This window comes from Ischnura elegans, chromosome 6 (assembly GCF_921293095.1).
Source record: "Ischnura elegans chromosome 6, ioIscEleg1.1, whole genome shotgun sequence".
In the NCBI taxonomy this organism is placed as follows: Eukaryota; Metazoa; Arthropoda; class Insecta; order Odonata; family Coenagrionidae; genus Ischnura; species Ischnura elegans.
Window position 1 is genome coordinate 30,733,322 of NC_060251.1, and position 23,862 is coordinate 30,757,183.

General features: G+C 37.9%; 1 protein-coding gene across 8 annotated transcripts in view; it reads left to right on the forward strand.

Moving 5' to 3' along the window:
• The window catches only part of LOC124160269 (mucin-2-like), a 194,001-nt gene that overhangs the window by 94,656 nt on the left and 75,483 nt on the right, over positions 1-23,862 (forward strand). For 6 of the 8 annotated variants that reach the window (XM_046536092.1, XM_046536085.1, XM_046536089.1 and 3 more), the window contains exons 14-24: positions 2,315-2,437; positions 5,326-5,466; positions 5,552-5,662; positions 6,134-6,268; positions 10,618-10,752; positions 11,217-11,354; positions 12,638-12,748; positions 14,265-14,399; positions 15,870-15,998; positions 16,843-16,968; positions 22,852-22,974. In XM_046536092.1, the coding sequence (XP_046392048.1) occupies positions 2,315-2,437; positions 5,326-5,466; positions 5,552-5,662; positions 6,134-6,268; positions 10,618-10,752; positions 11,217-11,354; positions 12,638-12,748; positions 14,265-14,399; positions 15,870-15,998; positions 16,843-16,968; positions 22,852-22,974 (1,407 nt within the window). The remainder of the gene's footprint in view (positions 1-2,314; positions 2,438-5,325; positions 5,467-5,551; positions 5,663-6,133; positions 6,269-10,617; positions 10,753-11,216; positions 11,355-12,637; positions 12,749-14,264; positions 14,400-15,869; positions 15,999-16,842; positions 16,969-22,851; positions 22,975-23,862) is intronic. The other 2 variants (XM_046536086.1, XM_046536090.1) reach the window with 2 other exon arrangements.

A 23,862-nucleotide genomic window follows, 5' to 3' on the forward strand; every position in this document is an offset into this window, starting at 1 on the left:
AAATCTAAACCTAATGGGTCGATTGGTAGGTGGGAAAATAAAATTCCCAAATCTGAGCTGAAAGCATTCATTTGGTGGTCCATTGAAAATCCATAAAATTGGCTTTAATTAGAAAAATATATTATTGTAACTGACTTAAATGAATAGGTTTAGGCATTTAACAGTGATATAATGGAATGTTAGACAAAAAAATTTTTCAATGGTACTTGAATCTGGGTAACCCGCAGCAAAAGTGTCAGGTGAAGTGTTATATGTATTGCACTAGGCTACAGGAGGTTAACCTAAGGAACTACATAGTCCTGTGTGGGGATAATACTGCACCAAATTTTTATTTGAGGTTTTCTCTCAAACCAGGTCCTATGGGAAAGAAAGTCGTGACACTTTTTCTTCACTTCCCCCCTCGTTAGGGTAAGTGGCTTCATCATTTGAACAGTGAGCATCGCTTTGGCATTGTCTCCTTGTCAGAGGTGTAACGGTGCCAGAACTCTGTTTCAGCACTGGTTAACAAACGACATAATAGTGAAACTTTTATCAATTTTTTTTGCCTCAATATATATTTTCGAAACCAAAACAAAGCATTTTCAATGACATTTAAATCATAATTTGTCATAAAAACATACTGAGTAATATTTCACTTCTAAAACAAATTTAAGGAAAATGCGTTCCGGCACTAATTTTGTCACCACGTCACTGCTCCTTGTTAGGGGAAAACACAAGAAAAACTGTTTCTGAAGGTTTTTTTACACGGGGCACGTCATTGTGCAGGTTAGCACTGAAAACATGTTGAAATTGTGGAAATGCAAGCTTGGAATTAGAGCAGGGGCTATTTTGCCATCTCGCATCCACGCACTCTCACACGTGTTTTAGCAATTCACTGTTTTACGCAACACAATTTTGATTGCACCTTCGTACATATGCGGTAAGCAAACTATGTTTAAGCGGTAAGCAAACTATGAGGCCACGTAGGTTGCCAAGCAATAGTACTTTGCCTTACTGTTGCTTTTTAAGCTCTAAAAATATCACATTTAACACCCCTTGGTCCGGCACCCTTTAAACTAGAGTAGCCATTGGGGCCAGTCATATTATATGCCATAGGCCTCAATATATGTTCAAACTATTATAACATCGATAAAAAAGACGTCAATAAGAAAAACTTTCACAAAAACAAACGGTAAAGCTACATGAAGACGCACAAACCAGAACTAGGTCGAAATAGTTCCAAATAAATCCGTAGAGGTCAGCAGGAGACTGAACTGCATGAAAACGTAAAAACGCGTGATCGGCGCTGGCGGCGGAAACACGTAAAAATACATGTGCGGACCATAATGTGTTAATATAAAAGAGCAATTACGTTTTAAGTTGATGCTGATATTTAAGTCTCGACCCTTATTCCTTAAGTATTTGAATTTATTTTAAAATGTATCCAGAGAGAAACCCTAGTATCTTTCGGATTATTTTTGAGTGGGGAGCAGAATTTAGATTGGTTACGCTAGAAAATTGTCTATAATCTGCACCATACATACGTCAGATTGCACAACGAAGTGCCCAGTGTAATATGGTCTTCACAGTTTATGATTCAAAATAAATAAATATATATCCTTGAGAGTATGCAAAAGGATATTCACTCGTGCGTGCCTGGCAGCATAGATTTACATATGTATGTAATGTACCCCCGGATTGCAGCATGCCACATATGCAAGTGACATTTATTTATGCATGAAGTTACTCTCCTGAGCACATCTGAGTCTTAGGGAATGTTGGGTTTTATGGTCAATTAATCAATCAATATAGATTTTATCAACGGGGTTTATTATTTGGTGAATAACACAATGACTACATAATGACTATCCAGGACATTATCAGGTGCTTCTTTTCCCCCGCCTCTGGCTCGCGTCCGCCTTATATATCCTCGGCTGCCGGATACCTGGAATGAGAGGGAGGGAACCTTTCGAGGGGAAGAGGGGAAAAACCCAAGAAAGGGAAGTCAAAGAGGGAATGGGATGGGTTCCCCGACACTCCCTATGCCTACCCCAACAGGGAATGACTCAAAGATGGCATTATCAGGAGGGAATTAAATACTGGGCGATTCAATATGTATGAGAAATATGTTGGACTGATTAAATAGTGATTGGAATTTTATTGTAATTTCATAGAAGCTATTTTGCACTTATCTTATCTTGTAGGTAGTCTAGTATTTGGATTAGTTTTATGCCTCCAATGGGCTAGGAGACCACTTAGATTCCTTATACTTTGCCACTGGTTTTCTCCAAGAGTCAAGAGATCTTGATGTAATTTGAGATGTGTTTGCTTACAGCCACCTACATGCCAACCATGTGAGCCATGTACATCAAGTTCAGTCACTACATCCGAGAGAACTACCACTCCAGAATGTATTTGCCCAACCTGTCCTGATTACAGTTGTCCTACTTGTCCTGAGGTGACTAATTTCAGCATTTCTCCAATTTTTAGTAATTCATTCATTTATTTGGCATTTACATGGCATCTTGACAGAGTGATTATAAAAATTAAAATGAATTTTAGAATTATAAATTTCATGTCCAGAAGTTATCCTAGAAAGAGACAGAAAAGGATTAAAAATAACAACATAAAGAGAATCAAAATATGTACTCAGCTAATGCGATGTCCAAAATTTTCTCATAAAAAGTCCATCAAGGTTCCCTCAAGGAAGTTGTTCTTGTAGTTGGTAATAAATGGTTGAAAATTTTAGTTATTACATAACATGGAATGTTATTATTTACATTCAATACAATGCCAGTGTAATGCAAATCCACTCTTTGAAGACTGTTATGCCCATGTGTGTTTAATGCTTAGCTGGTTAATGTTGTCTTCAACATAAGTACAGTGGAACCTCGATTTATCGTTTTTCAGGGGGATGGATGAAAAAAAACGATGAATGCGGGAAAACGATCAATGCGGGATTGTTTGTCCGGGTTGCCTATGTCCCAGGAAACGCTGGATTTTTGCGAATTATGACATTCATTAATGGATTCAAAAAAGATTTTAGCTGATTACAGGAATATTATTCCTTTATCAAAACACTTAGGTCATATTGTTGATTCGGATTATATCTATTTCAAATATCCTGAAGGAACACGCCGCCTTGCTAAAAAAATGTTTCATTCCACTCGGAATTTTCACTGCTATTATGCATTTCTGTTCGACGTAAAAATTCTTATCCATCAAATGCCATTTCAAGTACACGTATTTACGAGAGAAATGTGCGTGTTATGCCTCAAACAACTGATTTCGCCGTCGCAGTGATTGGCTATAGGATGTATCAAGAAGGCCAAAAATAGTTTATTATTTGAAATGTTCCTTTCTTGCAATTAAATTTTTAATATGATTGAGGCAATGTGGCGTTAATCATCAGCGGCACGCCCACCTGATCCTCGGCTTCATCCCACTTCTTGTTTTCACCAAGGATCTCGCTCTACCCCCACCCCTGCCGTCATGTGCTACCGGACATACTGAGGCGTTCTGCAATATTCACACATTTCTAGCCCGGATTCTTTTCTTCATCATCAATTATTTTCAGTCCATCTTTTAAAGTTCTCAATTGTGTCTTCGGAAGGGCCATGGTCCGAAGACGAAAAAGAATAAAACTAATTAAAATGAAACCGGACTCTATTGAACCCACACGGAAAACACTCGCCGGTTTTAAGTCAACCCACCCTGGAAAGTACGGAACCACTCGTACGAGAAGACGGAAAACACTCGCCGGTTTTAAGTCAACCCACCCTGGAAAGTACGGAACCGCTAGTACGAGAAGTTCGGCACTAATCCTATCGCGTATGGCGTAAGCAGAGCTTACTGCAGAGGGTGAAGCATGACCATATGACTGCGCAATTAAATTTTTTATCCTATAGAGAAGGCAACTTACCCACTCATTTCTAACAATAAGTAGCGTAGCTCTAGATGAGCAGATGAATTCAGATTGCTAGTAGGGAGAAACAAAATATCCTGAGAAGACATCGCTTAGTTAGCTCCTCAGACAGGTGAGACTTGTAGCATAACTCGTAAATTGTAACCAGACGCCCTGTTTTAGAAAAAAAAATCCGCTTCAACTGCCGTGAAGCTCACTATCAGCTGCGAGGATATCGATATTCGACAGAAATCACCATCTTATTATACCAACTATTTTCTTGCTTAAAATGGTTAAATAACGTTAGAAATACATCGTGTTTGGTATCATTCTTTTTTTAATTACGTGCACATCACTAATATCTCAATATCATAGAAGTATAATACCAATTGCCGAAATTCATTTTTACACACTTTTTGGGCTATTCGGTGATTCATGCAGCAGTTGACATCCAGAGGTGGGGATCCTTGAAGCGAGTCAGCTAAAAAAAAGTCAGCCGTCGAGAAAGGGGGAAGCGTGAAAAAGGTTTCTTTTGTTCTCGAGTAACTTGATATTTTCTTTCGAAGCTAAGGTCTTCGTAATACGATCCCTGCTCGAGCTGGGACCTTTTTTTTATTTCGGAGAAGAGGAAAGCTTCAGACGGGGAGAGGCGAGTGCTGAATGGAGGGGCCCAGATAGCACAACCATTTGTATACAAATGGTAAATCTTCTGTAACCTTACAAATTGTACCGATTTTTGTAATACAACTGTATTACAGTTGTATTCAAACGTTTTGTATACAGATGATTTGTAATACAGTTGTAATACAAAGGCAAAATACAAGGGAATTTGTAATACGATTGTAATAGAGGACATTTGACACTGTATTACAATTGTAATACGATTGTAATAGAGGACATTTGACACTGTATTACAATTGTAATACAAATGTATTACCACAAATGTGCTGTCTGGGGGGATACCGGATCTTGGGAAATGCGATAATGTGACTATCCCACGGCACTCAGCTTCTCCCTATCGTATTTCAATCTCCTGGGGAAGATTCAAACTGTGTCTGTCGTTATTAGCCATAAATAACACGTTGTAAACACTTCGTCTCATTTTCGTCAAACGATAAATGCGGGAAAATTATACGACGGGACCGCGATCTTCAAACGATAAATGCGGGAAAACGATACTTCGGGGAACGATATATGCGGGAAAAAATTACATTGTCCTTATGGAACTTAATTTGGGACCAGGAGCGGCGAACGATGAATGTGGGAAAACGATGAATGCGGGAACGATAAATCGGGGTTCCACTGTATTGATGTTATGAATGTAGAATGGGTAAAGTAAAATTTTTTAGTTTCCTAGAATATTGCTTGTTTGATAAAATGATGTACCTTATACTTTTTTATGTGTGTTAATCAATTGGTTGAATTCCAAATGCTTTCTTTAGGTATCATGCCCCACTGGTTCAACAAGCACTACTACTGAATTTTCCAGTTCCTCCTTTGATACAACCATTGATCCATGTAGTTCTTGCCCTATTCAGCCTTGCTCTACAGTTTCAGAATCAACGAGTACAACAGATAAACTGGTAAGATTGTACGGTAATATATTTCCATTTCCATCCATTATTTTGTAATCTATCTTGAATTAATAGCATGAAAATATAATTTCAGCATCCTTCCTGTCCACCATGTGAATGCACTACTGAATCGTGGACCACCCAGACAGGAAATTACACCCAAGAAACAACTACAACAGATTGCTCTTGCCCAACATGCCCAGTGGTGAGTTAAAGGGTGGGGTGATTTCAATTTGGGGCAGTAGCTTTGTGATAGATGCTAGCTCAGAGTAAGATACTTATCCCTTTCTTACATGTTTCTGATGGAAAAAGGGTAAACAGTTTACCTTAAGCCAAGGATAGGATTTTTGGTAGGAATGAAAAAGGTGAAATGCCTTCAGATGTCCTCATTTTAATGTAAGCTGCTAATGTTGCACAAAAATTCATCTGTGTTGTTATCTCTTTGGTGCAATTCAAGAAAAATATTACATTTAGTAATTGATGAATTAAATATTTTTCTCAAATGAAAAATATTCCATTTATTTGTATGTTACTAAATTGTAACCCAACTTGACAACTAGATCGGTCCATGGCATTCTTTATACATATCCTTTGGGCCATTTGATAGGATGGCTGATAGTGCTAGTTTGTCTATCATGGTTAAAAGTATAGAACTATGTATTGAATTCCATTTCAGTCTCCCACTTGTCCTCCATGTGAAAATACTACACCAAATTCAACACCTGTGCATACATCGACTAGTGCAGAATCTAGTACCCATGAATGCATTTGCCCAACAGTGACTGAGGTGCAATGTCCCACCACTCCTGAGGTGAGGAAGTTCGTTAGTAAGAAATGTTGTCTTTTAGTTTGCCATGATTTTTTGTAATTTCTCTGGTAGAAGTGTGTAATGTTGGGGATGTATAATGATAGAAAATGGAAGAAAGCACACAACATTAATACGTATGTATGCAGAGAAGTAAAGCAGATATATTTAGGATGTAGATTTGTGCAAATAACTCTACCAGTGTTGTTGATAGAAAATTGTTCCAGTGGCTCTTGCTAGAAAAGGCATGAGGAGGATGTAGGATAATGATGAGCACAGGACCAATATGCTGAATATCTGCACCCCCCAAACCCCTTGTGCAGCATTTAGGGTTAAGTGATGGCTGTATTCCACACTAAAATATGTTATGCTTAACTCAATGTCAAGTTACAGTGCTGGAACCAAGTCTAAAATGTGCATGCAGAGATTCTGCATTGAATACACCAAACCCAATTCCTGTGGCACTTAGTACGACTGAGATAGACCCAAAAGAGTGACTGCACTAAATGCAGTCTGAATGACATGCTACAAACTTATATGTATATAAACACCTTTTCATAATGAGTGATAAACATTTAAATAATCTCCAGTGTAAAAGTAAAACTAGCTCAAAATATAATATAAACATTTTTACATGGTATTAAACATGTTATATTGACACCTGATACTGATGTCACTGATCTGCTGACGAAAATATCATGTGTCCCTTAAAGTAGACCTATTGTGAACTGTCTCAAGCCATCTTATCTAGCAAACAGGCTTCAACCAAGGATTATTTTAAGCAGCCTAGTTCCACTCATATGGTTTAATTAAATCCAATTATTTAATTATATTTTACTTTTATTGAATTGGGGTTGAATATTTAATGTTACCAAAAAGTGCAAGATAATAGCTATTTACTGCATTTATAACAAAAAACTCTCAAACTATGTTTCTTTTATTTAACTTGTATTTTTAATAAGAAATATTCATCAGTTTTGTTTAAGACTGCAAAATAGTTTGTATCTTAGGATACAGTTAATGATTTTTTTATTAACATTTGTTTTTATCCCGATGATTTAATTATTGACCTCAGAAATCTTAAAATGGAATAGTTACTATCAACTTCATTTGAGTTTTTCTTTAAATTATGGCAAATTGGCTTCCTTAAGGTTCCTATGTATCTAAATAGGAATGGCTGTGTAACATATAAATTTAAGTTGTTTGTTGTGGATTTTGGTGTGACGTGAACCGGGGAAGGTAATAATAAGCAGCAGAGGTGGAGGGAGGTGATTGTTGTGGTTGTGGACGGCGCGGGAGGAGAGATATGGAAGGGGGAGTTGCATTGTAAGAGTGATGGCCGACGGGTGTCTCTCCCGAGATTGATTTATTTAAAGTGTATTTGAAAGTGGAATAAACCAGAGAAAATAAAAAACGTTACATTTTTGTCTTCATGCTATCTAATCTCCCTCCTTCCGGCTCAATTTACGTCACCAGCCCATTCACACATAAACAAACACGAATCAAATACAGGCAACATGACATTGAATATACACACAACTGAAAAAATAATAGAATGAGACCTACATTGTAAGCAAATCCACTTATCTCCTATTTTAAATTTTACTCTCTCTTCTCTCTTGCTCTTCCCTAAATTGCCCCCACATTTCTGCATCTCTTCTAGCTTGCTCATCCCTAAATTTCCTAAATAGCGCTTGCATCTCAGTTTCCACCGGTTCCTCACTATCGACGCTAAACTCATACGTACTTATATCTATTCCCAATTGTAAGAGTGATGGCCGACGGGTGTCTCTCCCGAGATTGATTTATTTAAAGTGTATTTGAAAGTGGAGTAAAACCAAAAATGTAACTTTTTTATTTTTCTTTGGTTTACTCCGCTTTCAAATACACTTTAAATAAATCAATCTCGGAAGAGACACCCGTCGGCCATCACTCTTACAATGCAACTCCCCCTTCCATATCTCTCCTCCGGCGCCGTCCACAACCACAACAATCACCTCCCTCCACCTCTGCTGCTTATTATTACCTTCCCCGGTTCACGTCACACCAAAATCCACAACAAACAACTTAAATTTATATGTTACAGCTGAAATTTGGGAAAGAGTTTAACCCATTCTAATTCAGTCCATGGGAAATTCACGTTTGGTCTCTACAGTGACCTGTAGCCTGGAGCTAACATGTTCGCATGATTTTTACTAACATCATCTGCTGTTTCAACCTCACTATAATTTAGCCATTCTAAACCATAGTTGCTTGCTCACACAACACCTCATATACCACAGAGTTTGTCAAATTGTTTGTTTGGCTTGCTGGTGGCAACTGAGTCAATCAAGGGCAATTGTGCTACTTTGTTGCTTTTGCATAGAGATGTGCGAATAGTATCCGCGAATACTCGAATACCTCGAATATTAGAAAGTATTCGATATTCGAGGTTTCGAATAGTTATGCGAAAAGTACCGCCTCGAATACCTCGAATACTTTGAATTACGCGTCATACACTGTCGCACGCATGTCGTTGGTAGTTGACTCGGAAAATGTAGAGAACTGTAGTCATTTAGTGCTCGCAGCGCCGTTTTACGCAAGTTGACGAATTACATCAAATTCGTGGATTTTAGCGGTGAAAAGAGTTCGATGAGGGGAACCGAAAATGGTCGGGTGAAAAAATCCGAAAATCCCCGATTCCCCCCACCAGGATAACCTCAGTGCCGTGGGATAGCAACCTTAGGGCATTTCCCACGATCCGCTATCCCCCTCCATTCAGCACTCGCCTCACCCACTCTGAAGCTTTCCTCTTCTCCGAAATCAAACAAAAGGTCCCGGCTCGCGCAGGGATCGCATTACGAAGACCCCTGCTTCGAAAAAAATATCGAGTTACGAGAACAATAAAAACGTTTTTCACGCCCTCCCCCTTTTTCTCACCCACTGACCTTTTTCTGGCTACCTGCTTCGAAGTTACCCATTTCTGGAGGTCAATTGCTGTGTGAGTACCGTGGGATACTTACATTAGCGCATTTCCCAAGATCCGGTATCCCTCTCCATTCAGCACTAGTCCACCCCTCTGAGGCTTTCCTCTTCTTCGAAATAAAAAAAGGTCACGGCTCGCGCAGGGATCATATTACGAAGACCTTAGCTTCGAAAAAATACCGGGTTACACGAGAACAATAGAAACGTGTTTCCGGCCCTCCCTTTCCTCCCCCACTGACCCTTTTTTTCCTACCAGCTTCGAAGTTCTCCATTTCTGTGGAGGTCAACCGCTGCATGAGTCATCTATTAGCGCAAAAGGTGTCTAAGAATAACTTTCGTCAATTGATGTTACACCTTTATTGAATTGAAATATTAGTAATGTGCGCGTAGTTTCAAAAAGAATAAGACCAAACACGACGTATTTCTGAGTTTATTTAAGCATTTTACGCAAAGAAATAAATGTCAAAATACGAAGGAGACCTAGCATTCTGGCGAAACTCGATATGAGCAGCAAAGCTTCTCGGAAGTTGATGCGGTATTTTTTTCCGAAAACATATATCAAGTTACAATTAATGAGTGGTGCTATAAATCTTTATTTTTACAGTCCCAGACAAAGGGATATTTTCACAGAATATTTGGTTTCTCCCTGATAGCAATTCCAATTCATCTTCTTATCTCGTGAGAACTCCCAAAGATGGACTGAAAATAATTGAAGAAAATCCGGTGGAAAAGAGCTTGTATTTTGCAAAATGCCTCAGTTTGTCAGCTAGCACTTGGCAGCAGAAGTGGGGGTAAAGCGATGTTAGTTGAATTAATTATATGCCCAATCGTTTCCATAAAATTAAAATATTCATTAATCAGCTAAATTCCTGTTCGAATCCTTTAAAGTAAATCAAAATTGCTCCCCAAAATCTTGAGTTGCCTGCTGCATAGGCAACCAAGTCAAACATTCCAGCATTCATCATTTAGTATTCGAGGTATTCGAAATTCGAGGTATTCGAATATTCGAGCAATGATTTAATACTCGAATTCGATATTCGAATTCGAGAAATCTGCTATTCGACCCATCTCTACTTTTGCATAATCAGGGTAAATAATATTGCCTGAGATTTAGCCATTTTTTTAGTGTATAAACTTGTTTTTGCATAATTTAGACCATTATTTGTGATTTTACTCTATTTCTTGAGGAGGAAAATTACCTGATATTTGCCAAGACCTCCTTTCCTCCGCATGTGATTTGGTGAGATTTGCCTTGACCTCCTCCATCCCCAAGATGTCTAAATCTTACATAACTCATAGGCAGCCCCTCATGTATTGAATAAAACAATCAAAAAGCAATACATATAGTTTTAGGATATTATGCATACTGAGAGCTGGATATTCTATTTCAGCCTCCTACATGTCCTCCATGTGAGAATACTACGCCATATTTGACTACCATGCATCCATTTAGTACGCCGGAAGCGAGCACCACCGAGTGTAACTGTCCCACTACCACTGAGGTTCAGTGCCCTACAATTACGGAGGTAAGACATTTATGCATCAATGTTACGAGAGAAGGACTTCAAAAAGAGCAATAAGAATCATTTTTGGAAATAAAAAAAACAGTCTTGCAAACCTTTATTTAAGGAGTTAGGGCTTGTCATATTACCATGCCTTTACAATATTGTAATTGTCATAAATAATTATTTTGAATGAATCCTTCAGCTGCAGAAATCTTTCATGTGCAAGTATACCAGTGACTCTGGGAAAAATGTAGAAGAATGTTCAACCATTGTTCTTCACTTCTCTCCCAGGCCCTCCTTATCTTTATGGCCCAAACTCTTTCTTTCATGGATGGAATAATTGGCAACCCTCCCTTTTTACCCAAATTAGTCCCTTTCTCACTTGTCCCACTCTAGTTCTGTCAATGCATTGTCTGCCCAAACTCTGGTAAAAAAAACATTTCGGTGAATGTGAATCAAATTCAGTGGATGGGATTTAATTGCAGCCTCCTTCTTGCCCACCGTGTGATGAGTGTACGACTCCAAAGTGGACCACTGCAAACCCATCCACGACAGGAGAAACGAGTACAGAGGGTTGCAACTGTCCCACAGTCACAGAGGCACAATGTCCTACAAGCACTGAGGTAAGATTAATAATGACAGTAATACCATGTATTTTTCCAGTGATTAGTTTTGCATAAAAATACAGGGCACGTCAAGACTCTATCAATGCACATTATAGTTATGGCTGCATAAATTCATCAACAGTGAACAAAAATTCCTTTTTAATTATTGAACCAGTTCATTTTTTAATACATTGATCAATTCATATTTCTTTACTACTATAGGCAACTTATTTCAGTTTGTAAGGCCCATAGTTTTTGGTCCTGCAAATTATTTTGATCTTGAGGTGTGTGGTAAATGAAATAATACATATGTATATGTATTGCAATGATTTTAATATATTATTATAATAATTTTTATTTGCCTTAGGATCATATGACAGGATGGGTATACTATGCATTGGTTTAAGAAACTTCTTAAGTTTCATGAACAAAGAATTACATGTGTCCATCAAGATGCAAGACATACTGCTCACAAAATTAAATGCTATTGAAGTAAAATATAAAAGTACCCTTTTTCCAAAAACAGTATCAAATGCACTAAAAAGTTAAAAGATTTTCATCACTTGGAGAATAAAGTGTGGCTACTGATTAGGTTTATTAGAAATGAGTGTGGAAGAGTCTGATAGGTGGATTGGCATGCAACATAAGTATCTAAACCTTATCTACACTCACACTTTATTCTGCAATCGAGGTAAAGCTTACTTTATTACTTTTTAGTGCATTTTGGAAATATCGTGTTTTTTTATCTCTTTTTATTTTATTTTTTTGTTTTCTTCTTTTTAGTGGTGAATCATGTAATCGATTAAACTAGAGCCCTAAAGCAATTGTCTGCCAAAAACAATTAATGCGGAAGAGATTTTAGAATTTTTCTTCATTTTTAGTTATCATTTGCACACATTCGATCAATTTTAAAGATGATATTTTTCAAATCTACTGCCTGTTAAAATGCCTCCTATCGAGAGAATTTAAAAAAAATTTCGTTATGAAAATTTCGTTAATTAGCAGTCGTAGAGTATAATGGAACATAATTTCAAATACCTGATTATTCAATATTGTATTGCCATCAGAAGTAAAAAAAGTGTGCAAAACTTCAAGCAAATCCAATGAACAGGAAATGAGTGTAAAATCAATAACAAGATTCCATCAATGGAACAGACAAACAGACGAAGCAAGTTAAGAAAAAGCATGTAAAAATAGAGTAAATCAAATTCACTCAATAGAATTAGTGTTGTCACCCAATTTGTGGGGAAACTTATTTGACCCATAGAATACAAATTAAGTGAGGTGCAATTCCATTGCAGCCTCCCACTTGCCCACCATGTAAGTGCACAACTCCAGAGTGGACCACCAGGCACCAAACATCGCCTGTGGAATCCAGCACTCAAGCTTGTAATTGTCCCACAGTTACAGAGGTATTTATTTTTTATTTTTGACTTATAGGATTTCTCTTGGTAGTTATAGTATTTTTTTTAGATAAATGGTGTATACACACATGCCTAGCTTAATGCAATTTTGATTAGCACAATTTCGATTTGTGCAATTTCGAAGTAGCACAAATTTGTTCCTTGGGGAAACATTCCAACGCTGCTTAGCCTAATCAAATAACCTTTAATACTCTCTTGATGAATGTGAACTTGCACTAAATACACACGAAATTACATTTATCTTACCCATATAGATAGTATTGCTTGCCTCATATTTTATTCATTGTTTATACCTATATTCGTCGAAATTCATTGCTGAGCAATGGGCAAAAGCATTACTCGTCATGTGTCTGGACTGCCAACCTACCAAAGTAATTTTTCTTGTCCCCTTAACTGAATAACTTCTGTTAAGTTATGATTTATCATTCATTAACTCCTTGAGCAATGAATCAGTATTCAAAGTAGCATTTTTCTGTCATTTGGATGAGCAAGAAAAGGGCCTGGGTGACACAAGAATTTTTTTAGACTGGTTTTAAAATTCGTGAACTGCCAGCAATGCATTATGAACCCTTGAGATAGCATGCATTTTTTCCTGGATGTTAGTCCACCCGCTCAAAAGGTGGGAATTTCAAAAGCATGTACAAATTTATTTTAACAAGAAAAAAGTCTTTTAATGCATGCCTACTATCTTTAAAGATATTTTAAACTGTTAATGCTTGTATAAATAAGGTCTTTTAAGGCTATTAATAGGAATATGTATGGTTTATAGGAAATTCGATGCCCAACACTTTTGCTTCTGGGAACACATCCCTATCTTTCCAATGTTAAAACACTCTCATATAATGAAAATTCACATAGCACAAAAACCCCAAGGAATGAACTACAAATACATTTCACTGTCAAATATTAAAATTACATGCAAAGAACTCATCTATAGAGTAAAGGGGATATCATCACTAGCCAAAGACTTAATCTTGTTTTCAACTACTGCACTCAGTGGATGAATTTTATGTGCTACGACAGTAGGAGTCCAGAACTCAATGGCACCATACAAATCGCTTTTGACATCAATGTCTCTTTCTGTTTTTTTATGTTTCCTGTCAAAAATTCTAAGTCTAAATTTATACAGTTTTGAAAATTGTCTTTTTTGTATCTACTGTGATAAAACTATACTATAATAGGTCAATGGGGCATAAGGAATGTTTCACCCTATCTGAATCCCACCCCTTTTCTTCTCTTTCATCAACTCCCCCTTCCACCTTTTAAGCTGTACATATGTCCCCTACCGTCGCATGATTTGTACCCAGAAAATGGCATTAAGCTGCAAAAACTGTAGTTTGTTTTTATAAAATGAGGTATTGAGTTTACTAAGGTTTCATTATAATTTTTAAATACTTCTTCCAAGTCATACCGAGAACAATTTCTTAATTTTTCAATTGCAAGTTTTAATTATGATTAGAATATTGCATGTGTAATTTACTGTGTGTCAAACATTCCCTTACAGCCCCCTACTTGTCCACCGTGTGAAAATACGACGCCAAACAATACCACTCTGCATCCCTCCTCAACAATGGAGACGAGCACTCATGAGTGTAACTGTCCCACAGTCACAGAGGTGCAATGCCCCACAACTCCTGAGGTAAGGCATTTGTTTAATCGTTGAAGACTGTCACTACGTTGTACTCCAGGCGGTCACTATATTTAACAACCGAATTTTGCTTGATCTGGCCGACGTAGCCCAAGTTGGTAAATGAAGCAAACCGACCAGACCGGTCCGAGAATGGGCCAAGTTAGCTTACCTACTTTCTAAACCTGTCTGAAATCTCAGCTCAAACCTACAAGACCCAGTCTGAGTAGATCAAACTGATCCAGCTCAGTGGTAGATTGTGATTCTTCTTTATCATTCGATCGCCACTTTCTTTAATTACTCAGAATTACGAATGGCACAAGGTTATGATTCTAAAATGAAAAAAAAATATTCAGAGTTGACCTTGCTCATTCATAAGTTTTTTAGCCAATCATTCACATTGAAATTATAAGCAACAATCGCTTCCAGCGAATTGCCACTCCGGACTTGGTTGGGAAATCTTATCCAGTGCTGCACCTAAGAATGTGCTATGGATGAATTTTCTAAAGATTGCAAATAATCTCTGCAGCCGTTTCTTCTCCTTAGATTCTCTGGTACTGGATATCTGTTTAAATTTTCCATCAACATTGTATGAATGCATATGATGATAAAAAATACTATCGCATGCAAGTTTCATGTTAAGAAAGTAGGTTACTGAAGGTGGTGGATAGAACCACTGCAATGTGTAAACTAATGGAAGGACGGCAAAATTCATTGGGGAAGATTGAAATGCTTATCCTATTTGGTGAACAATGCACTGAGTCAGTTCATATTTTCTTTTCAGGTCAGTCTGAGCTCAGACCGACCTGAGTGCAGTTACAGAGTTCCCACTCAACCGTGAAAACCTTAAAACCGTGTATAAGCCGTGAGTTTCGTCTACTGTGAAAAAACCTGGAAATAGCTGTGAAATTCGTCATGAAACCTTAAAAACCTCTCAAACTTGATTTTAGATCTACAATTGACGGATCAAAAGAAAAATAGGTCAGTCACTCGCAGATACTGTCCATGCATTTATCTGCACATGTATATTCGAAGCGCAAATATTGGTCCGTGTGTCATGACGACGCAGACCTTAAGGCTGTGATTGAACGACCTTTAACCAAAGTGATCATTAACCCTGGCGAGAAATCAGACACCTCTTCACTTCCCTGTCACCCTCCATTTTCTCACTCACAACCTTTAGCCGGCCCTAAATTTTGCTAACGATAGGCGACGTCATAAGAGCACTTAAGAGCGGGGTTTATCGCGTTTGCTATATTTTTAGTTAACGTGCGGCCAGTGATTTTTATGAGATCAATATTTCTTCCTAAAATGGCTTATCAAACAGACCGTGAATTTGACGCAATTTAGACCGTGAAAACCTGGAAAAAACCGTGAATTTTATTATTTAGTTAGAGTGGGAACCCTGAGTTGGTATACTTAGAGATTGACATGAATTTGGCATTGAGTGTACACATGTTGATAGAGAAACTTTCATTGCAGCCTCCATCGTGTCCTCCGTGTGAGCACACTACTCCATATATGACCTCAGTGACTCCTTCTCAGACCATGACTACTCAGGAGTGCAATTGCCCTACAGTCTCAAACGTTCCATGCCCCACAACTCATGAGGTGAGGGAAATATTATGATTTTGAAGCCATGGTGAGAACTTGAATTCGGAGTTTGAAATTTTCACCGAGGAAAAATCATTTGCCTTGCATGGGATTTGAGTATATTTTATATTTTTGGGAGATAAATATCAAAGATAATTTATTTATTTGTTTTTAGTGTTTCATTTATTTATTTCTTATTATTTTATTATTATTTATTTGGAGCTTTATTATATTGATAAACTTTAATTGAATGCTATTCTATTGACTAATACTGCTTTAATTATAAGGGCATCAGGTGAAAGAGGCATATTCCTAAAATAATAATAATAATAATTTTTTATTCACCAAACTGGCAATATACATTGCATGGTTTCATCGCAAAAATCACTATAACACAAATTTCATAGATTCATTTAAATAAGTGGCTAATATCATAATAGGCTTTACCTGCTAAAAAATTGCGTAATTAAACTTTGAATAGGGAAGGGGGACAGCTTTTCAATTCAGACGGAAGTTTATTCAAAATTATGGATGGAGTGTGATGAGGTCCCTTGAGAGCTAGAGATAGATGGTGACTTTTGAGGTGAACGTCACATTTTGAGCGAGTGTGGTAGTCATGCCATTCATGATTCCTTGGAAAATTCTCAGTGATGAATTATGAAATGAAATGAATTAGTCAAAGAGATATAAAGTTATTTAAATAGAAAATGCCTTCTGATTTTATCTAAAAATTTGTGGAGAAGCCCAATGCTCCAATATCAATTTATGCTCCTAAAATATTGTTACCACTGATGATCTTGACAACCCAGCTTTAATTATTTTAAGTTCCACTCAATTATAAACCGATCATATTTCTTTGTAGCCTCCTACTTGTCCACCATGTGAGCATACTACTCAGAATTGGACTGCTCAGCATTCCTCTTCAACAACAGAAACAACGTCCCAGGAGTGCACATGTCCTACAGTTCCAGATTGTTCAACAAGTGAGGTTAGAGTCCTGTTTTGTTAATAATCATATTTAGGGATCAGTTCCACTTTTTTTGATTCTAGTTCGATTCTTGGCTTCAGATCTTGGTCTTAATGTAGCCTTCAAATAGCTAAATTTTTTTGATTGAAGAAGAATTTTTTTCTGATTAGTATGAATATCTACGATGATATCAATATCATCTCTGAGAAGATTCCGTTTTCTTTTGCTGAAAACATTTTAAGGCAATCAAAGCCATCGCTGGATCAATCCTTAAGAAGGACAAAAAGATGTTGATGCTTTTTTAGCTCTCAAACCTTGATTTGTTCACTATGATAGATGGTAGAAAGCATAAAGGGTAAGGGTACCAATATTGCCACCTCTTATTGCCTCAGAAGTGAAGTACACTTCAGTGAATTGCAGCGTCACTGTCTCAATTGTCTATGGCAAATATTATTAATGTATTCCATCGATTAAGGTTGGTTTCCATGGACTACTTAAGAAGCTTTCTGGGTGCCTCCCAGACCTTTTAGCACTTCCCTCTTCAATTCACTGAAATGCCCTCTCTCTTTCATTCTATCTAAAAATCCCATTCTCTTCCTTTCTCTCCCTCGTTTGCCTAATATCCTACTCTCCAACAACTTTTTCAACATCCCCTTCCTTCTTATTGCTCCCCCCATCCATACCTTATGTCTCCTCCTTATCTCAATTTAAAGCTGCCTCTCCTTACCCACCATGTCCAGCATTTCGTCATTCCTCCTTTTCTCTATCCACTGCTCACTTTCTCCATTCTTCGCCACACCCACATCTCGAATGCCTCCAGTCTTCTCTTTTCCACCTCCCATGTCAAAGTGTCCATGTTCCTGAACCTTAAAGAGCTACACTCTAGATCAGACTTTCCACTAACCTTTTCTTTAAACTCTCATGTAACGATCCTCTCATAAGCTCCTTCCTCTTCATGAACGCCTCCTTTGCTAATACAGTTCTCTTCCTGATTTCCTTCCTGCTGTATCTGTTTTCTTCTAATGTACTGCCTAAATAGTTGAATTGCTCTACCTGCTTAAGTTTTTCCCCACCTACTTTTATTTTGTCAATGGCAATAAGATGATAATAAATTTTATTGACCCTGAGCCTTAATTGCACCTATAAGACAAGTCAGAAAAAAATAGAAGATCTACAATATACAATGCATTAAATTTAGACAATAAAAAATTCATCCACAGAATAAAAGGCTCTCAACAATAAATACTTTTTTTAATTTTTTTAAAACTCGGGGTGACTCTTAGCACCTTTACCATGAACAGGTAAATGATTATTAAACTTCCATCCTATGTATGATAGCACTTTAGCATGCAAGTAGAGATTGTGAGCCACAATTTTGAAGTAACTGTTACTTCTTGTGTCATACCTATGCTCATTATTGTTCATAGCCAAACCCAAGGATGATCGCTGCTCTATCCCATAATTAATTGCATAGTAAACATTAGTGCAGGGAATAGTATACCTCTGTACCAGTTAAAATCCTAATTTCCCATTTTTGGAACTGAAATTGCCTAGGGGAACCACTTGGATGTCCCAAGGCCACAATACCACGCATCAGGTTTCTGAATATGCAGTGGAACCCCGATCTATCGTTCCCGTGTTCATTGTTTGCCGTTCCTGATCCCAAATAAAGCTCCATGTAGGCAATGTAATTTTTTCCCGCATCTGTCGTTCCCCGAAGTATCATTTTCCCACATTGATTGTTTGAAGATTGCAGTCCCGACATACAATTTTCCTGTGTCCAATGTTTGACAAAAATGAGACGAAATATATACAATGTCTCATTTATGGGTAATAACGACAGGCACATAGTTTGAATCTTCCCCAGGAGAGAAAACTACCAATGGGAAAAGTTCAATGCCATAGGATAGTAACAGAAGCGCAATTCCCAAGAATTGCTATCCCCTTCCATTCAGCACTTGCCTTCCCCCTCTGACGCTTTCCTTTTCTCCAAAATCAAACAAAAAGTTCCAGGTCACGCATGGATCGTATTACGAAGACCTTAGCTTCTAAGTTCCCCATTTCTGGAGGTCAACGGCTGCATGAGTCACCTATTAGCCCAAAAGGTGTCTAACAATGACTTTTGACAATTGGTATTATACTTTTAATGGACTGAAATATTAGTTATGTGCATGTAATTCAAAAAAGAATGAGACAAACACGGCATATTTCTAACATTATTTAAGCTGGGAAATAGTGGGAAAAATACAATGGAGACTTAGATTTCTGGCAAAACTCGATATCTTTGCAGCTGAGCTTCTCAGCAGTTGATGTGGCATTTTTTCCGAAAAGAGGGCATCAGGTTACAATTCCCGAGCTATACTGTAAGTCTCATTTGTCGAAGTTACTGACAAAGGAATATCTTCTCCGGATATATTATTTCTCCCTGCTAGCAATCCCAATTCATCTGCTCATCTGGCACTATGCTATTTAGAAATTAGTGGGTATGTTGCCTTCTATTTAGGACAAAAAAATTTAATGGCACAGTCATATGCACGGTCATGCTTCACCTTCTGCAGTATGCTCTGTATACGCTGTACGCGATACCATCAGTTCCGAACTTCACCGCGTACGAGTGGTTCCGTACTTTCCAGGGTGGGTTGACTTCAAACCAGTGAGTGTTTTCCGTGTGGGTTGAATAAAGTAGGGTTTCATTTTTATTAATCTTCGGACCATGGCCCTTCTGAAGAAACAAGTGAGAACTTAAAAAGATGGACTGAAAGTAATTGAAGATAAAGAAAAGAATCCGGGGTAGAAGCACGTGAATATTGCAGAATGCCTCACGTTGTCCGCTAGCACATGATGTTAGGGGTAGGGGTAGAGCAAGCTACCTGATGAAAACAAGAAGTGGGATGAACCCGAAGATCAGGTGGGCATGCCGCTGATGATTGACGCAACATTGTTCATGCTTTATACATTGCCTCAATTATATTAAAAATATATTTATTAGAAAGGAACATTTCAAATACAGTGGGACCTCGATCTATCGTTTTCGAGGGGGATGGATGAAATAAACGATGAATGCGGGAAAACGATCGATGCGGGAATGGTTGTCCGGGTTGCCTATTCCCCAGGAAACGCTTGATTTTTGCAAATTATGATATTCATGAATGGATTCAAACAAGATTTTAATTGATTACAGGAATATTATTACTTTATCGAAACACTTAGGTCATAGTGTTGATTCGAATTATATCTCTTTCAAATATCCTAATGGAACACGCCGCCTTACTAAAAAATGTTTGCACTCCACTCGGAATTTTCACTGCTATTTCACTGTAAAAAGTCTTATCCATCAAATGCCATTTCAAGTACAGGTATTTACGAGATAAATGTGCGTATTATGCCTCAAACAACTGATTTCGCCGTTGCAGTGATTGGCTATGAGATGGATCAAAGACCAAAAATAGTTTATGATTTGAAATGTTCCTTTCTTGCAATTAAATTTTTAATATGATTGAGGCAATGTGGCGTTAATCGTCAGCGGCATGCCCACCTGATCCTCGGCTTCATTCCACTTCTTGTTTTCACCAGGGATCTCGCTCTACTCCCACCCCTGCCGTCATGTACTAGCGGACATACCGAGGCGTGCTGTAATACTCATTCATTTCTAGCCCGGATTCTTTTCTTCATCTTCAATTATTTTCAGTCCATCTTTTAAAGTTCTCACTTGTGTCTTCGGAAGGGCCATGGTCCGAAGACGAATAGGAATAAAACTAATAAAAATGAAACTGGACTCTATTGAACCCACACGGAAAACATTCGCTGGTTTTAAGTCAACCCACCGTGGAAAGTACGGAACCACTCATACGAGGTGAAATTCGGCACTAATGCTATCGCGTACGGCGTAAGCAGAGCTTACTGCAGAGGGTGAAGCATGACCGTATGAATGCGCAATGAAATTTTTTATCCTGTAGAGAAGGCAACTCACCCACTCAATTCTAACAATAATTAGCGTAGCTTTAGATGAGCTGATGAATTCAGATTGCTAGTCGGGAGAAACAAAATATCTTGAGAAGACATCGCTTTGTTAGCGACTCAGACAAGTGAGACTTGTAGCATAACTCGTAAATTGTAACCAGACGCCCTGTTTTCGAAAAAAAATCCACATCACCTGCTGTGAAGCTCACTATCAGCTGCGAGGATATCGATATTCGCCAGAAATCACCATCGTATTATTCCAACTATTTCCTTGCTTAAAATGTTTAAATAGCGTTATAAATACGTCGTGTTTGGTATCATTCTTTTTTAATTACGTACACATCACTAATATCTGAATCTAATAAGAGTATAATACCAATTGCCGAAATTCATTTTTAGACACCTTTTGGGCTAATTGGTGATTTATGCAGCAGTTGACCTTCAGAAGTGGGGATCTTTGAAGCGAGTCGGCTAAAAAAGTCAGCGGTCAAGAAAGGGGAGGCGTGAAAAAGGTTTCTTTTGTCCTCGAGTAACTTGATATTTTCTTTCGAAGCTAAGGTCTTCGTAATACGATCCCTGCTCGAGCTGGGACCTTTTTTTATTTCGGAGAAGAGGAAATCTTCTGATGGGGGGAGACGAGTGCTGAATGGAGGGGGATACCAGATCTTGGGAAATGCGCTAATGTACGAGTATGTAATGTCGTAACTATCCCACGGCACTCAGCTTCTCCCTATCGTATTTCAATCTCCTGGGTAAGATTCAAACTATGTGTCTGTCGTTATTAGCCATAAATAACACATTGTAAACACTTCGTCTCATTTTCGTCAAACGATAGATGCGGGAAAATTATACGACGGGACAGCGATCTTCAAACGATAAATGCGGGAAAACGATGAAAGCGGGAACGATAAATCGGGGTTTCACTGTAATCGACCATTTTTGGCCTTAGTGATCCAACTCACAACCAATCACTACACTGGCAAAAGCGGCCATTTTAGGCATAATATGCACATTGCTCTCGTAAATGAGTGTACTTGAAATGGTGTTTGATGGATTAGAATTTTACATCAGACAGAAATCCATAATGGCACTGAAAATGCAGAGTGGATTGCAAACATTTTTTAGCGAGGTGGCATTTTCTGTAAGGATATTTGAGAGAGATGTTAGTCGAATCAACAGTATGACCTAAGTGTTTTGATTAAGTACTAGTATTCCTGTAATTAGCCAAAATCTTGTTTGAATCCTTCAATGAATATCATAATTACTCGCAAAAAAATAATATCACGTGGTTCCTGGGACATAGGCAACCTAGCCAAACATTCCCGCATTGGTTTCTTTTTAATCCATCCCCCTGATAAACGATAGATCGAGGTTCCACTGTATAAGCATAATCGGTGGCGGATTCAGGGGGAGGGAGGTCAAAGGTGTCATGACCCCCCCCAAATTTTATTTTAAAAATTCCATTTTTATTAGTTAAATAGTTTCTGTATCCTTAAATGTCTAAAATTGTTCAATTTATTCTGTTGTTTAGAATAAAATGAAATTTTAGGCTCCAAAATGCTTAATAAATGGGTATTTTTTTAAAATTTGTCAGAATGTAATGCACGCATGAGTATTTAAATCAGAAATAGAAGGATCCTCCTTATTAAGTGACATCCTGATATTTCATAAGAACATAGTAATATACTAGTAAAAAAATTAGCATGAGTCAAATGAGCTTCTTCATCGTGGATCTTCCATGAAGGAAACACCTGCAGGTTCAAATCTACTGGTTACTTTTATTTATTTTATTACTAGTTCTTTTTGGCATTGGTGCAGATTCAAACCTTAAGAACTGGTGGAGCTAAGAACCGAAGAGTTGACCTGACCCCTACCTATTTTTAAAAATATTTTTGGATAATTTCATTTCATGAAAATACTTATTAATCATATGTTCCCTTCCAGATTCCAACTTGTCCTCCCTGTCAATGTACCACAGAGACATTGGTGACTGGATTATCAACTTCTATGATCCCCGAGAGTACGTTTGATCCATGTAGCTTGTGCACTACTCACACTGCACCAGTTGTAAGTGGAAGATGATGTATTCATTGAAATTTGATGCCACTCCCGAGATAGAGGGCCGATTGTGGAACAACTCAGTCTTGCTGCATGAACAGCAGTGAAATACATATAAAATAATTCGCATCTACAAGCATACTGGTACACGGCCTGAAGCTGGCCACAAACTTCACTAGTTTACCAGTACGCAGAATGCATAGTGATACCTTTCAGTTGAGCTATCTTACTAGTTTTTTTGTAAGTTTTTGGCCAGATATTGTATGTACCTTATAGTTGCTGCCATCTGGTGGCTATTTAGAAAATGTTTAATCGCCTTTGAAATATTTATCCTTCAACCAAACATAAGAGCAGCTAACTCTTAAGAACATATCAAAATTTGGTCAAAATGTGCCAACTATAAAATGTCTTATTTTAACCAACTCTACCAATGTGTTCAAATTCTGTAAAAGCCATTGGTGTGTGGGGTCGATTTATATCCCAAGAGATGGATGCGAATGGGTTAATTGCTGAGAGAAAAAATCCCCCTGGACTGAGATTTGAACCATGCACCTTTGGCTCTCCAGGCCGCTGTACAGATACACTGCTAAACTATTCAGGGTCCTTGATTCCCTTAGCAAGTTCATGCTACTAGATATTAGACCCTTGCGCACCATCTAGGATGGCAACATAAGGGAACTATGTTTGAGCTTCCAAGAAAAACTACCACCAATGGTGAACCTCATTCAGGTGCTAAAATCCACTTGGCTGTAATAATGGAATACATAGTATTTCAGTCAGAGAACCTGGATAGCGTATTGGCCCAGAAATTTACAGGTTCATGGTTCGATTTCCGGTTGAGGGATGTTTTTTCCCATGGTAATTAATGTGAGTTGGTTCACCAAATTCCCCTCATTC